Source organism: Mustelus asterias, chromosome 16, assembly GCF_964213995.1.
Source record: "Mustelus asterias chromosome 16, sMusAst1.hap1.1, whole genome shotgun sequence".
NCBI classification, from domain to species: domain Eukaryota; kingdom Metazoa; phylum Chordata; class Chondrichthyes; order Carcharhiniformes; family Triakidae; genus Mustelus; species Mustelus asterias.
In genome coordinates, this window is record NC_135816.1 from 83,364,058 (window position 1) to 83,378,382 (window position 14,325).

The window sequence follows — 14,325 nt, forward strand, 5'->3', positions numbered from 1 at the left end:
GCATATGGTGTCTTGGCGTTTATTGGTAGGGGGATTGAATTTAGGAGTCGTAGCGTTATGTTGCAACTGTACACAACTCTGGTGCGGCCGCACTTGGAGTACTGTGTGCAGTTCTGGTCCCCACATTACAGGAAGGATGTGGAGGCTTTGGAGAGGGTGCAGAGGAGGTTTACCAGGATGTTGCCTGGTATGGAGGGGAGATCCTATGAGGAGAGGCTGAGGGATTTGGGATTGTTTTCGCTGGAAAGGCGGCGGCTAAGAGGGGATCTTATTGAAACATATAAGATGATTAGAGGTTTAGATAGGGTGGATAGTGATAGCCTTTTTCCTCTGATGGAGAAATCCAGCACGAGGGGGCATGGCTTTAAATTGAGGGGGGGTAGTTATAGAACCGATGTCAGGGGTAGGTTCTTTACCCAGAGGGTGGTGAGGGATTGGAATGCCCTGCCAGCATCAGTAGTAAATGCGCCTAGTTTGGGGGCGTTTAAGAGATCCGTAGATAGGTTCATGGACGAAAAGAAATTGGTTTAGGTTGGAGGGTCACAGTTTTTTTTTTTAACTGGTCGGTGCAACATCGTGGGCCGAAGGGCCTGTTCTGCGCTGTAATGTTCTATGTTCTATGTTCTAAGACGTCACTGTTCCATGAGGAGAGATTAAATAAATTGAGCGTTATACCCTGGAGGTTAAAAGAGTGAGGGTGAGTCTGATTGAAAAGCGTTCAATCCTTGGACTGTTTCAGAGTGTAAATTCTTAATGGCTGCTGACCCTGGCTGGAGAGTTAAGGGCACAGGATGAAAGTCTCAGTATTAGGGAACGGCAGACGAGGAGAAATTTCTTCACTCTGAGGAATGCGAATATTTGGAATTCTCTTCCCCCAAGGGCTGTGAATGTTCAGCCATTGAGTGGATTCAAGACTAAGTTCAATAGATGTTGAGTCATTAACGGAAATTCGGGTTATTTGAACATGGGGCACGAAAATAAATTTGATGTGGATAAGCCATGATCCTATTGAATGGTAGAAGATGGCCAAAGGACTGAGTGACACAAGAATGCCCCTAAACCACACAAAGATAACAAAAGGAGAAACGCCTTTTTAGGATTATTACTCCAGTATGGACACAAAACATTATTTCTACTCTTTATCTGTTTAGGTTAGTATGAGATTATACCTATTATTGTAAGACCTTAGATTCATGTCATGACTGATGTGAGACCATGCATAGTCTCTCACATTCAAGTTCAAGACCATCCGAAACTAATGAAACAAGCCAACGTAACATGTCAGCTGAAGCTAACTTCCTCTTCAAAAAGAACAGCTTCAGCTGACATGTTACGTTGGCTTGTTTCATTAGTTTCGGATGGTCTTGCACTCGAATGTGAGAGACCATGCATGCACGAGAGTTCGTATTGTACAATGGATCATCAGTTGGAGTCTCTATGTAAGTTAGAGAATCTGAGTCAGTTGCATGGTCTGTACCATTTCGAGGGTTTGTGATGCTTGGACTTTTTATATCGGTTGAAGGATCTGTGTCAGTTTGAGGTTCTGCAATTATCGAAGGGTCTGCATCAGTAGAAAAACTTGTATTGATTGGACGGTCTGTTTGAGTTTGAGGAGATATATTTGTTGATACAATGTTGATGATTAAACACTGCATATTGTTTTAACATGGTCTGATCTGTTGTATTAATTTCAAGTGCTGTATCAGTACGAAATGATTATTCTTTTGATTCGTGGAATCTGTATGTGTCTTGAATGTTTCTTTTTAGAATCTTTATTAACTAAATACTGAAATGCATCTTCAAAATGATCTCTCTTGAATCATTAACTGAATTTCCAAGTAAAGAGCAAAAATAGATCCAAGAGGATAGCCGTGGGAGAGGCCCCTTATCATTGTGAATTTACTTACTGAATGATCACAGACAAGTGAAGGCTATCAGTAGCACACAATGAGATCTAATGTCGAGACTGATCGTGGTTTGATTGATCGCACAATTTCTGAGAGAACACAGCTGCTCAATTTATTCATCAAATATTGTGAAAATAACTGCCAGTCTTTGGAGTTTGCCCAGTCAACGTCAGCATTCATAGAAGGGAATTAAGACGCTGTCGAAGTCTGACTGTTCAAAACATTTTTTTTAACTGAATGATGATGCAACCTCATCTCCGATGTGGTCCCACAGGCTATAAAAGAACGTTTCCGGGAATGCATAATTTCAGAGTTTAGTGCCTTGATTGTCTGCAACAGCAAGTGACACATCGCTTTGCATTAAACATGCTTCCAATTTATATGGCAGAGAAAATATTCTACATGATCCTTGCTCCGATTGGTGTTCCTAGTAAGTGAGTACAGCCATTGAACTTGTGTAAATAACCGGGTAAGATGTTCTCTGGTCTCATTTCCAAATTCGCAATGTTACATGCTGATCTCTTTCTCTCAGATAAACAATCACCAAATCATTGAAACAAATTATGAAGTAGTACACTTACCTTTGTAACAGAGTGTTCAGTTTAGTTAAAGTTTATTTATTAGTCACAAGTAAGTCTTACATTAACGCTGCAATGAAGTGAAATGTGCTCATCTAAATAAATAATTCAGTTTACGTCTCATGGTCAAGTTTTTTTTTCAAATAATTAATTCCAACAAAGAAGTGTTTCACTTTAGAAGTCCAGGACACATTTGCCATGATATAATTTAATGTGTGTGGTAACAAAATTTTGGACGATTAACCATATATTACTGGGAGTATGTGTCAGCGCTGAATTGTGTTGAGCATGGATTACTAACAGATTGGAAAACTAACCACACTGACAATATATTCCTTTGAGTATCTGTCAATATAGAATTGAACGATTGAGTGTTACTAACCAGAATGGAATATCTGATCCCTGTAACCATGTAGAATTAGCATTTTCTGTCAGTGTAATATTATACAGCCTGTGGCTCAGGAGTAAAATTGGGATATTTTGAATCAATTCTGAAATTATAATTTTTGGAAGGTAATCTCTCCTTTCCATGGAAGCAGCTGTACTTTACTAAGTGATTAAATGAACAGTAGAATGTATTTGATGTTTGCAGGAGTTTTGAGGGAAGGATTGCATAAGGTGAAATGCTTGGATATTTCTCTGTTTTCTTTTAGGGCACTCCAATAGAAACCAAAATAATTTCTTCCATGATATGTAAACAACCAGACACAAGTGCTGCAGAATTGCAATTCTCTTTGCTCTTTTCCTTTTACTTCTATTCCGCTAGAAATGATCGCCAATGTTTTGTTTAGATTTTGTACGCCTTGTTAAACTGTGTTGACTGCTATCCTGAATTATCCCCTGCTGAACGCCTCAACTCCATTAGCCCACTAAGACACTTATTTTCTAAGGAGTATTTGCGAAATTGGTCGTTGTCATCAAAACGCAGCACCTGAAGCTTAGCTTTGTGAAATATATTTCCCAGCGAAATATACAATGTGCCTACTCATTATTGCGAATAAATGATCCATTGTTTTCTATTCATCTGATTTCAGCGTGCTGAAAATAAGGATCTATCTGTACATTTTAAAAATTTCTGCGTTGTGAATCGAAAATGACAATAATCCCCGCACTAATTATTATGGAATGTTATTTTGCAATTTCCAGCAATCTGAATTAATGTCTTTTTCGATCGCCCCCCGTGTTCTGTTTTGCTTGTTTATCCATCTTGCTATCCGTTCTGCCGATTGCCTTAATCTTCTCTTGATGTCAGATCAGTCATGAAGTTATTGCATTGTAGATTCCTGAAGACCTTTATAAAATCAAAATGTTTGGCAACAATTTTAATCCAATAGACCTCATTGATCTCATCTGCCATTTCTTAAATTTATTCAAATAATTAAATAAAGTTAATCAAGCATGAAGTTGCTTTTGGACTTTACACTGAAATTTAGGTCCTTCTTTCAGATTTATCTCTTCCTTCGTCAGTCTCTGAATCTCCATACTCTGGTTCCTTCTGTCCCACAACAAGATAAATATCATCCCTTCTGAGTTAGGGGTGTGCTCCACAAATCTATTTCCATTCTTGACCATGGAATCCTTTCTCTTGCATACGCATGAGTTCGTTAAATTCCAGCTTGAAATGGCAGTGGAGAGTATTTCGGTTGGCAGACAGCAAGGGGCAATTTTCCCTCTGCCACCTCCTGTTGAGATATTCCGAGTTCGAATTTATTCCGATAATTTCCTTCAATGTTGATTTCTGCATTCTCAGCAGGCCCGTTCTGGAAATTTAAATCCTCTTAGCTTCCTCGCCCTGATTTCTGCACATGGAGTTTTGAAAAATGCAAAACTGTTGAGTTTGGGTGTAATGATTTGTATATTACACACACAAATTGCCCCACCTGAATGACAGAGAGTCTTTCGCTGTGCCACATCTGCTGCCTTTGATTAGAATACATGCAGCTCTCCTGGTTAGGTTGTGCAGGGCATGGCGACAATTGTTTATTCCAGTCCTTCTTAGGTTTGTGCGTACATTGCTGAATGTGGTGGTGCCAGTTCATTTTGCTTTATATTAAACATTTCAGCAGCATTGCTTTTAATTTAGATACCTCTTCGCCTTGCTCTTCTCTGACACTTCACTTCCCTTTCTCGACATATTGACATGAATTTCACAGAATGGATTTCCACCAACGTCAAATGTAAGTTGACTGATACCTGAAGATCTCGTGATTATTCTTCGTGTTCCTCCGCTACATGAAATTTCAATTTCTCCCTGCTGATCCACCTCCATACCATCTGTTCCTGGGAAGGAATTTTCAGACCAGCGCAACCAAAATTTCCTAATTATTGCTCATCTCAGATTCCCCTCCACTGTGAGTACCATTCCCTCGACGTTTTTCCACCAAAATGGCTCTGTTGCAACTTTCACACTTTCTCTTCCGTGGGAAACATTCTATGGTTACTTATCCCATATTAAGAGGAAAGAGTCGAATTGGACTCCTCCGGAAGGCCGCTGCCCTCGACTTGACATGTATGCCCAAGCCGTCAGGAGGTGCGTCAACACCAAATTCATCAGCCGCACTCACAAGAACACGTGAGAACACCATCCACCAGGTACACGGTACATACTCTTGCAACTCGGCCAACGTTGTCTACCTGATACGCTGCAAGAAAGGATGTCCCGAGGCATGGTACATTGGGGAAACTATGCAGACGCTGCGACAACGGATGAATGAACACCGCTCGACAATCACCAGGCAAGACTGTTCTCTTCCTGTTGGGGAGCATTTCAGCGGTCACGGGCATTCGGCCTCTGATATTCGGGTAAGCGTTCTCCAAGGCGGCCTTCACGACACACGACAGCGCAGAGTCGCTGAGCAGAAACTGATAGCCAAGTTCCGCACACACGCGGACGGCCTCAACCGGGATATTGGGTTCATGTCACACTATTTGTAACGCCCACAGTTGCGTGGACCTGCAGAGTTTCACTGGCTGTCTTGTCTGGAGACAATACACATCTTTTCAGCCTGTCTTGATGCTCTCTCCACTCCCATTGTTTGGTTTCTTAAAGACTTGATTAGTTGTAAGCATTCGCATTCCAACCATTATTCATGTAAATTGAGTCTGTGTCTTTATAAACTCTGTTTGTGAACAGAATTCCCACTCACCTGAAGAAGGGGCTTAGAGCTTCCAAAGCTTGTGTGGCTTTTGCTACCAAATAAACCTGTTGGACTTTAACCTGGTGTTGTTAAACTTCTTACTGTACTTATCCTCCATCAGCTCCCACCGTCAATGTATCATTCCCCAAACTTCCTACCACATCCATTTAAGTTCAACATCAACCGTTTTTCTTTTCTTGCGTCATCGCCCATCTCACTGACCATCCTGGTATCTTGAGCGGACTCTGATGTTGAAGCCTGACCTCAAGAGAACTTCATGCTGAGTTGTTCGACGAGGGGGAGCGGGTTGGAGTTGCGTGCGATCCTGAGACTGATGTGTGATATAAAATTCTTTCGAACTGCAAGAAATTATGTAGGATCAATTAATGGAGTTGGCAAGATATTTAAATACGCCATTTCTCAACATATTTCCCAACTCAAGATCGATCACTTGATCTTCAGGCATATTAAATATTTGATTGACTATGCATGTTTCAATTATTGCACATTCAATGTCAACTTATTTGATCAGTCATTTATGTCGTCTGTGGACAAATTTAAACTATAATAAGGGTTGACCAAGTGGTCTAATGTCTGACTAGATGAATAAAATTGCATATTTATATTCCTTTCAACATTACAATTAAGATAATGTCAACATAAATATCTAATTAAACGTTCAAATTCATTGTATTAATTAATATTGGATGAAGGTACAATGCCTCGTTCTCCTTAAACTCGTCCAACACACGTAACATCTGTTCATTTTCATCTTTCTGTGCAATGATCTGGTCTTGGAGGGCTTCATTCCGGCTAATATCCATTTTGAGGGACGGTACTTTTCTGTTTGCATCTGAGCCAGGAATAGTTCTGCTTCTTGGAAGGAATAATTTATATTTCGTGTCCAATGCTGGACAGTTCTCAATTCCAGACAAGCTCAAATTACATAACTTTCAGACATTGGAACTTGATATATCATGGGAAAAAGCCGAAGTTGCCATTACACTGATCTTGGAGCTAGAAGTTCTGAGACAAGCGCCACCTAGATCCAATCCTGGGGAGGGTTGGAAGCTAGATTCGGTATATTCCAGGGAACAATGTGCCCCGGGGACGTTCCAAACGTGGGAAGTTTCTGATCGCGGGATGGAGGTGCTGATGTTGGAGAATTCCAATAATCACTGAATGAGTCTAACCACACCAGTTGTAGAGATCGGCAAAGTCCAATTACCCGTGGCTTCCAACATTTGGTCTGGGGTGGGATAACGCTTCCAGTGTCCATCTTGTGTGATTTTCTTTGGTTTTGTAGAGTTTGATTGGCAAAGCTGTCCATCAGAGATAAACCTGAACAACAAATGAAAACAGACATTCTCAGCCTCGTTAAAAAAAAACACACATTGCCAATCCACCTAATTGAAGTTGATCGATCTATATGCTGAATGTGTTCAGCCTGGAATTTGGCAACTTACAGATGGGTTAGGATCATGGCTAAGATTTTTTAATGTCACCCTCCGACCCAAGCTAATACAGCAGTTTGTGTTGCTAAATCATGTTCCTGCTGTTTCTGTCAGAGTAAGAAGTCTCTCAACACCATGTTAAAGTCCAACAGGTTTATTTGGTAGCACAAGCTTTCAGAGTGTTGCTCCTTCCTCAGACGAGTGAAGAGTTGTGTTCACAAACAGGGCATACAAAGACACAGACTCAATTTACGAGATAATAATTGGAATGCGAGTCTTGACAGGTAATCAAGTCTTTATAGCGACACACAATGTGTGTGCAGAAAGGGTTAAGAACAGATTAAAGAGGTGTGAATTGTCTCCAGCCAGGACAGTTAGTGAAATTTTGCAAGCCCAGGCAATTCGTGGGGTTTACAGATAGTGGGAAATGAACCGAAGGTCTCGGTTGAGGCCGTCCTCATGTGTGCGGAACTTGGCTATCAGTTTTTGCTCAGCGATTGTGTTGTCGTGTGTCGTGAAGGTTGCCTTGGAGGATGCATACCCGAAGATGAGGGGCTGAATGCCGGTGACTGCTGAAGCGTTTCCCCACAGGAAGAGAACGCTCCTGCCTGGTGATTGTCCAGCAGTGTTCATTCATCCATTGTCTGCATGGTCTCTCGAAAGTACCATGCCTCGGGACATCTTTTCCTGCAACATATCAGGTAGACAAAGTCGGCCGAGTCGGAAGAGCATTTACTGTGTACCTGGTGGCTGGGTGTTCTCATGTGAGATGATGACATCCATGTTGATGTTCCGGCATGTCTTGCAGAGGTTGTTGTGTGGTGTCGTGGTCACTGTTCTCCTAAAGGCTGGGTAATTTGTTGCGTACAATGGTCTGTTTGAGGTTGTGCAGTTGTTTGAAGGCAATAAGTGGGGATGTGGTGATGGCCTTAGCGAATTTTCGTCTTGATCGATGACATGTTTAAGGCTCCCGGGAAGATATTGTAGCTTCTCCGCTCCGGGGAAGTACTGGATGACGAAGGGTACTCTGTTCGCCGTGTCCCATGATTGCCTTCTGAGGAAGTCAGTGCGGTTTTTCACTGTGGTGCGTCGGAACTGTCGATTGGCCAACGTTGTCTACCTGATACATTGCAGGAAAGGATGTCCCGAGGTACGGTACATTGGTGAGACCATGCAGATGCTACAACAGATGAATGAACACCTCTCGATAATCACCAGACAGGAGTGCTCTCATCTTGTCGGGAACACTTCAGCAGTCATGGACATTTAGCGTCTGATCTTCAGGTAAGCGTTCTCCAAGGCGGCCTCCATGCCACACAACAATGCTGAATCGTAGAGCGAAAATTGATGGCCAAGTTCTGCACACATGAGGATGACGTCAACCGGGATCTTGGGTTCATGACACACTATCTGTCACCCCCACGACTTGCCTGGGCTTGTAAAATCTCACTAACTGTGCTGGCTAGAGACAATTCACACCTCTTTAACCTGGGCTTACCCCTCTCTTAGTCCAAAGATGTGCGGGTGAGGTTGATTGGCCAGGTTAAAAATTGCCCCTTAGAGTCCTGAGATGCGTAGGTTAGAGGGATTAGCGGGTAAATATGTGGGGGTAGGGCCTGGGTGGGATTGTGGTCGGTGCAGACTCGATGGGCCGAATGGCCTCCTTCTGCACTGGAGGGTTTCTATGATTTCTATGATTTATCTTCACTCACATTGTCTGTAACTATAAAGATTCGATTACCTGTAAAGACTCGCATTATAAAAATTATCTTGTAAATTGAGTCTGTGTCTCTGTATGCCCTGTTTGTGAATACAACTCTTCACTTACCTGAGGAAGGAGCAACACTCAGAAAGCTTGTTTTTTCAAATAAACCTGTTGGACTTTAACCTGGGGTTGAGAGACTTCTTATTATCCTTACCCCAGTCCATCGCTGGCATCGCCACATCGTGGCTAACATCGACACCTCCATCTGCCGGCTCCAAGTGGAGAGGATCTCCAAGAAGATCGTGAATATCGACACAGATATCATGTTTCTATAAAGATGGAAGAAAGCAGACAAGGTACCGAAAGGACTACAGATCACGAACCCAATCATGTCAACCTATAACACAGATTGCGCTGAGAGACCTTGCCATTGCATCTCTCTCACACTCCTGAACCACCTCATACACCAGCTCTACAGCAGGCGCCGCATCCTGGAAACCAAGTTAGTGTCCGTATTCTCAACTTGCGCTCAGGATGCTGGTCATCTGCGAAACATTGCCAAGCGGACGAGACAACAGAACTACGCCATCGACATGCACACCAAGAACAGCAAACTGGAGAAACTCGGCATCACCACCAGCAGCAACCTCGCCTCCCCCAATATCGCAGTAGAAAACTGTATCACTGCAGTAATGTCCATTGTCAACTTGTCAGACTACGCACTTCGACCAGACGAAATCGGATTCCACAGCCGAGGGCTCAATTTCTGCCCCACCAACAAAATGGAGTCCATTATTCTCGCAGCGGGTACAGAGGGATTCATCAGGTGAATGAGGCTCGCAGGAGTTCTTCCACAAACCCCAAGAGGACAACAGCGAACACAATGAGACAGCCAATGAACCGGAACAGCCAACAGAGAGATCCGCGGTGCAGCAACAGAAGAGGGAAGAGTCGAATTGGATTCATCTGTATGGCCACTGCCCTCGACTCTACATATATGCCCAAGTCGTCAGGAGGTGCGTCAATGCCAGATTCATCAGCTGCACTCAGAATGCAGCCCCGAACGTCACCCAAGCATAATGCAATACCATCCGCGCTCTCAAGACCAACCACAACATTATGATCAAACCAGCAGATAAAGGAGGAGCCACAGTCATACCGAACAGAACAGATTACAGCAAAGACGTGTGCCGACAACTCAACAACAAAGGAACACGACAGAGAGTTACCCGCAGATCCGACCAAAGAATACACCCGTCAGCTCAATAGACAGATTCAGACCTTTGAAACGGACCTTCAGAGCACCCTCCATGCTCTCATCCCATGTTCTCCCCGCGCTGGAGATATCTGCTGCCTCTCGGAGATACACAAGGCCAACACACCCCGGCCGTCCCATCGTATCAGGCAATGGGACCCTCTGTGAGAACGTCTCCGGCTACGTTGAGCGCATCCTGAAGCCCATTGTACAAAGAACTCCCAGCTTCGGGCGCGACACTATAGACATCCTACAGAAACGCAGCACATATGGAGTAGTTGAACCAGGAGCATTCCTCGTCACAATGGATGCCTCGGCACTCCAAAACAGCATCCCTGACGACGACGGCATTGCTGCAACTGCCTCAGCACTCAACGCCGACAACTGCCAATCTCTGGATGCAATTATACAACTCTCCACTTCATCCTGGACGACAACGTCTTCACCTTCAACAACCAGTCCTTCATCCGCACACACGGAACAACCATGGGGACCAAATTCGCACCTCAATATGCCAACATCTTCATGCACAGGTTCCAACAAGAACTCTTCACCACACAGGACCTTCAACCGACACTATACACTGGATACATCGATGACATTATCTTCCTTTGGACTCATGGCAAACAATTACTGAAACAACTGTATGATGACATCAACAAGTTCCTTCCCACATCAGGCTCACCATGGACTTCTCTCCAGAATCGGTTGCGTTCGGGGACATACGCATTTCAATCAAGGAAGCTCACCTCAGCACTTCACTGTACCGCAAGCCCACGGATAACTTCACGATGTTCCAATTATCCAGGTTCCAGCCGAAACACGTTAAAGAAGCCATCCCCTACGGACAAGCCCGCCGTCTACATAGGATCTGCTCTGATAGGAGGATCGCAACAGATACCAACAGACGCTGAAAGGCGCCCTCATAAGAACAGGTTATGGCGCTGGACTCATTGATCAACAGTGCCGACGCACCACAGCGAAAAACTGCACCGACTTCCTCAGAAGACAAACACAGGTACGGTGGACAGATACCGTGTTACATCGTCCAGTACTTCTCCTGGCCGGAGAAGCTACGACACCTTCTCCGGAGCCTTCAAGATGTCATTGATGATGGGGAACATCTCGCCAAGGCCATCACCACACCCCCAGTTCTTGTCTTCAAACAACTGCACAACCTCAGACAGCCCATTGTCCGCAGCTAACTACCCAGCCTTCAGGAGAACAGTGACCACGACACCACACAATCCTGTCACAGAAACCTATGCAAGACGTGCCGGATCATCAGCACGAATGCCATCGCCTCACGTGAGAACACCATCCACGAGGTACGCAGTAAATGCTCTTGCAACACGGCCGACGTTGTCTGCCTGATATGCTGCAGGAAAGAATGTTCTGAGGCGTGGTACATTAGCGAGACCATGTAGATGCTACGACGACGGATGAATGAACACATTTGACAATCACCAGGCAGGAGTGTTCTCTTCCTGTGGGGGAACACTTCAGCCGTCACGGGCATTCAGCCTCTGATCTTCGGGTGGCGTTCTCCAAGGGAACCTTTACGACACATGAGAATGCACAATTGCCGAGCAAAACTGATAGTTAAGTTTCGCACATATGAGGACGGCCTCAACCCGGATCTTGGGTTCATGGCACACTATCCGTTCCCCCACGAATTTTCTGGGCATGCAAAATCTCACTAACTGTCCTGGCCGAAGACAATTCACACCCCTTTAACCTGTGCTTAACCCTCTGTCCACTCACATTGCCTGTACCTATAAAGACATGATTACCTGTAAATACTCGCATTCCAACAATTATTTTGTACATTTAGTCTGTGTCTATGAATGCCCTGTTTGTGAACACAACTCTTCACTCACCTGAGGAAGGAGCAACACTCCGAAACCTTGTACTACCAAATACCGTGGGCAACACGGTAGCATCGTGGTTAGCACTGCTGCTTCACAGCTCCGGGGACCTGAGTTCGATTCCCGGCTCGGGTCACTGTCTGTGCGGAGTTTGCACATTCTCCCGTGTCTGCGTGGGTTTCCTCCGGGTGCTCCGGTTTCCTCCCACTGTCCAAAGATGTGTGGGTTAGGTTGATTGGCCAAGCTAAATTGTCACTTAGTGTCCCGGGATGCATGGATTAGTGGGTAAATATGAGGGTTAAAGGGATTAGCAGATAAATATGTAGGGATATGGGGATAGGGCCTGGATGGGATTGTTGTCGCTGCAGACTCGATGGGCCAAATGGCCTCTTTCTGCACTGTAGGGGTTCTATGATTCTATGATTCTATGAAACATGTTGGACTTTAAGCTGGTGTTGAGAGATTTCTTAATGTGCTTACCACAGTTCAACGCCGGCATCTCCACATTTGTGTCAGACACAGATAATGTTTGTTCAGTAATTAATCGTCTCTTCTCTATTTTCTGTCTTACAGTTAATTTGCTGGCAATTGTAATCCTGTCCCGTGGAAAGTGTGGACTTTCCACCTGCACCACCTTCTACCTCGTAGGTATGGCAACGGCGGATCTATTGGTCATTATTACGCAGGTCATACTAAATAAAATCAGTTACTATTATTTCCCAGTGTGTTTCCTGGACATCACACCTGTGTGTGGAATTAACGCGGTGCTTGTTGCTGCAGCCAAAGACTGTTCTGTTTGGTTCACCGTCACTTTCTCCTTTGATCGATTTGTGGCCATTTGTTGCATGAAGCTGAAAACAAAATATTGCACCAAGAAAACTGCAACTTTGGTTCTAGCAATAACAAGCATCTTCCTCGTTTCAAAGAACATCCCTAACTACTTTACAAATGAACCTGGGGTGATAATCGACAATGTACCTTGGGGATGTAAACAAAATCCAACTGCTTTCACTGATCCAAGGTGGGTGGGATATAATTGGTTCCATAAGGTTTTGATGCCTTTCCTCCCATTTATTTTAATTATTTTGTTCAATGCTTTGACAGTCAGACATATTCTCGTGGCCAGTCGAGTTCGTAAGGGGCTGAGGGGTCAGAATAAGGCGGAACATCACAATGACCCTGAAATGGAGAGCAGAAATAAGTCTATGGTATTACTCTTTGCCATATCCGGCAGCTTCATTCTCTTGTGGTTTGTGTTTGTGGTAAATTTTTTATATTACACCATTGGAGGGTTAGTTTACCTCACGTATTTGGAATTTACAATTCAACAAGTCGGATTTTTGCTTACGGATATAAATTGCTGCACAAACACATTTATTTATGCGGTGACACAGTCTAAGTTCAGAGAGCAGGTCAGGAAGGCAATGGCATACTCGGTCTCATTAATTACTAAATCAATGAATAAACAAAACAACTGAGAAGAACCCAGATGTTTCTCCGAGTGTTTGCAGCCACCGATTTGAATAATTATCTGCAATCTACCCAAAGCCACAAAATAAAGAGAAGGGCTTGATCAGACAAGAGGTGATGATGAAGATGTGGAGTACAAACAATCAAGGACCACTGCTTTTGACTCATAGCCACATCAGCCACGGAGAAGGAGCGTTATCACGTGAGTGACACTGGCCGCATCCAATCAGGTATCTACCTTCTGCCTACAATGATTATAGCCAAAATGAGATCTGCAAGCACTGGCTCAAAACCGCCTCAGCAATTGCGACCTCAGCCAGTGACTGCAGCCACATAAGTCAACCAAAGGACTCTCAAAATGAACAGGACTGCGCTCAGCCATTCAGGAAGAACCAAAAGGAGCCCAAGGGCAACACCAACCTGTCAAGGAGCAAAGATAAAAATATACAGACATGTATAGTCTCTTTGGCCTGCAGAGTCTGTTCTGACATAGAATTTCATTATTACTGATCATCAACTCGATGGCGGGTTTCCATAATATTTCCATATCCATTGATGTCATTGTCCTCCATAAACACATCGGGTTCAATCGTGAGCACGTTCAGTTGTTGACCTCAAACAGCTCTGTGAGATAGAAAATTCAAAAAAACCCACCAAAATCTGAGTGAACAAATTCCTCCTCTTGTCATTCTGAAATGACTTTCCCCTTTCTCTGAGAATATATCGTCGGCTTTTAGATTCATCAGACAGCGTAAATATCTATACACACCCTGTAAGAATTTTGAAAATTCAATGAATTTAATCCACATTCGTCCAAACTCTAGAAAGTACAAACCCAGGTTTCCCATTCTCCCATCATTAGAAAGTCACCTCCTCAAACACCCCGGCCCCCCACCCCGATACACACACCAAAGCACCAGCCCAGCGATTATTCTGGCGAGCTTCCCTAAC

At 43.9% G+C, this 14,325-nt stretch overlaps 1 protein-coding gene across 1 annotated transcript; it reads left to right on the plus strand.

Moving 5' to 3' along the window:
• Positions 1-9,118: 9,118 nt before the first annotated feature.
• On the plus strand, positions 9,119-13,382 carry LOC144505373 (putative G-protein coupled receptor 139). The gene is made up of 2 exons (XM_078231491.1): positions 9,119-9,137; positions 12,478-13,382. Exons 1-2 carry the CDS (start codon positions 9,119-9,121, stop codon positions 13,380-13,382), a joined length of 924 nt encoding a protein of 307 aa, XP_078087617.1.
• The last annotated feature ends 943 nt before the right edge of the window (positions 13,383-14,325 follow it).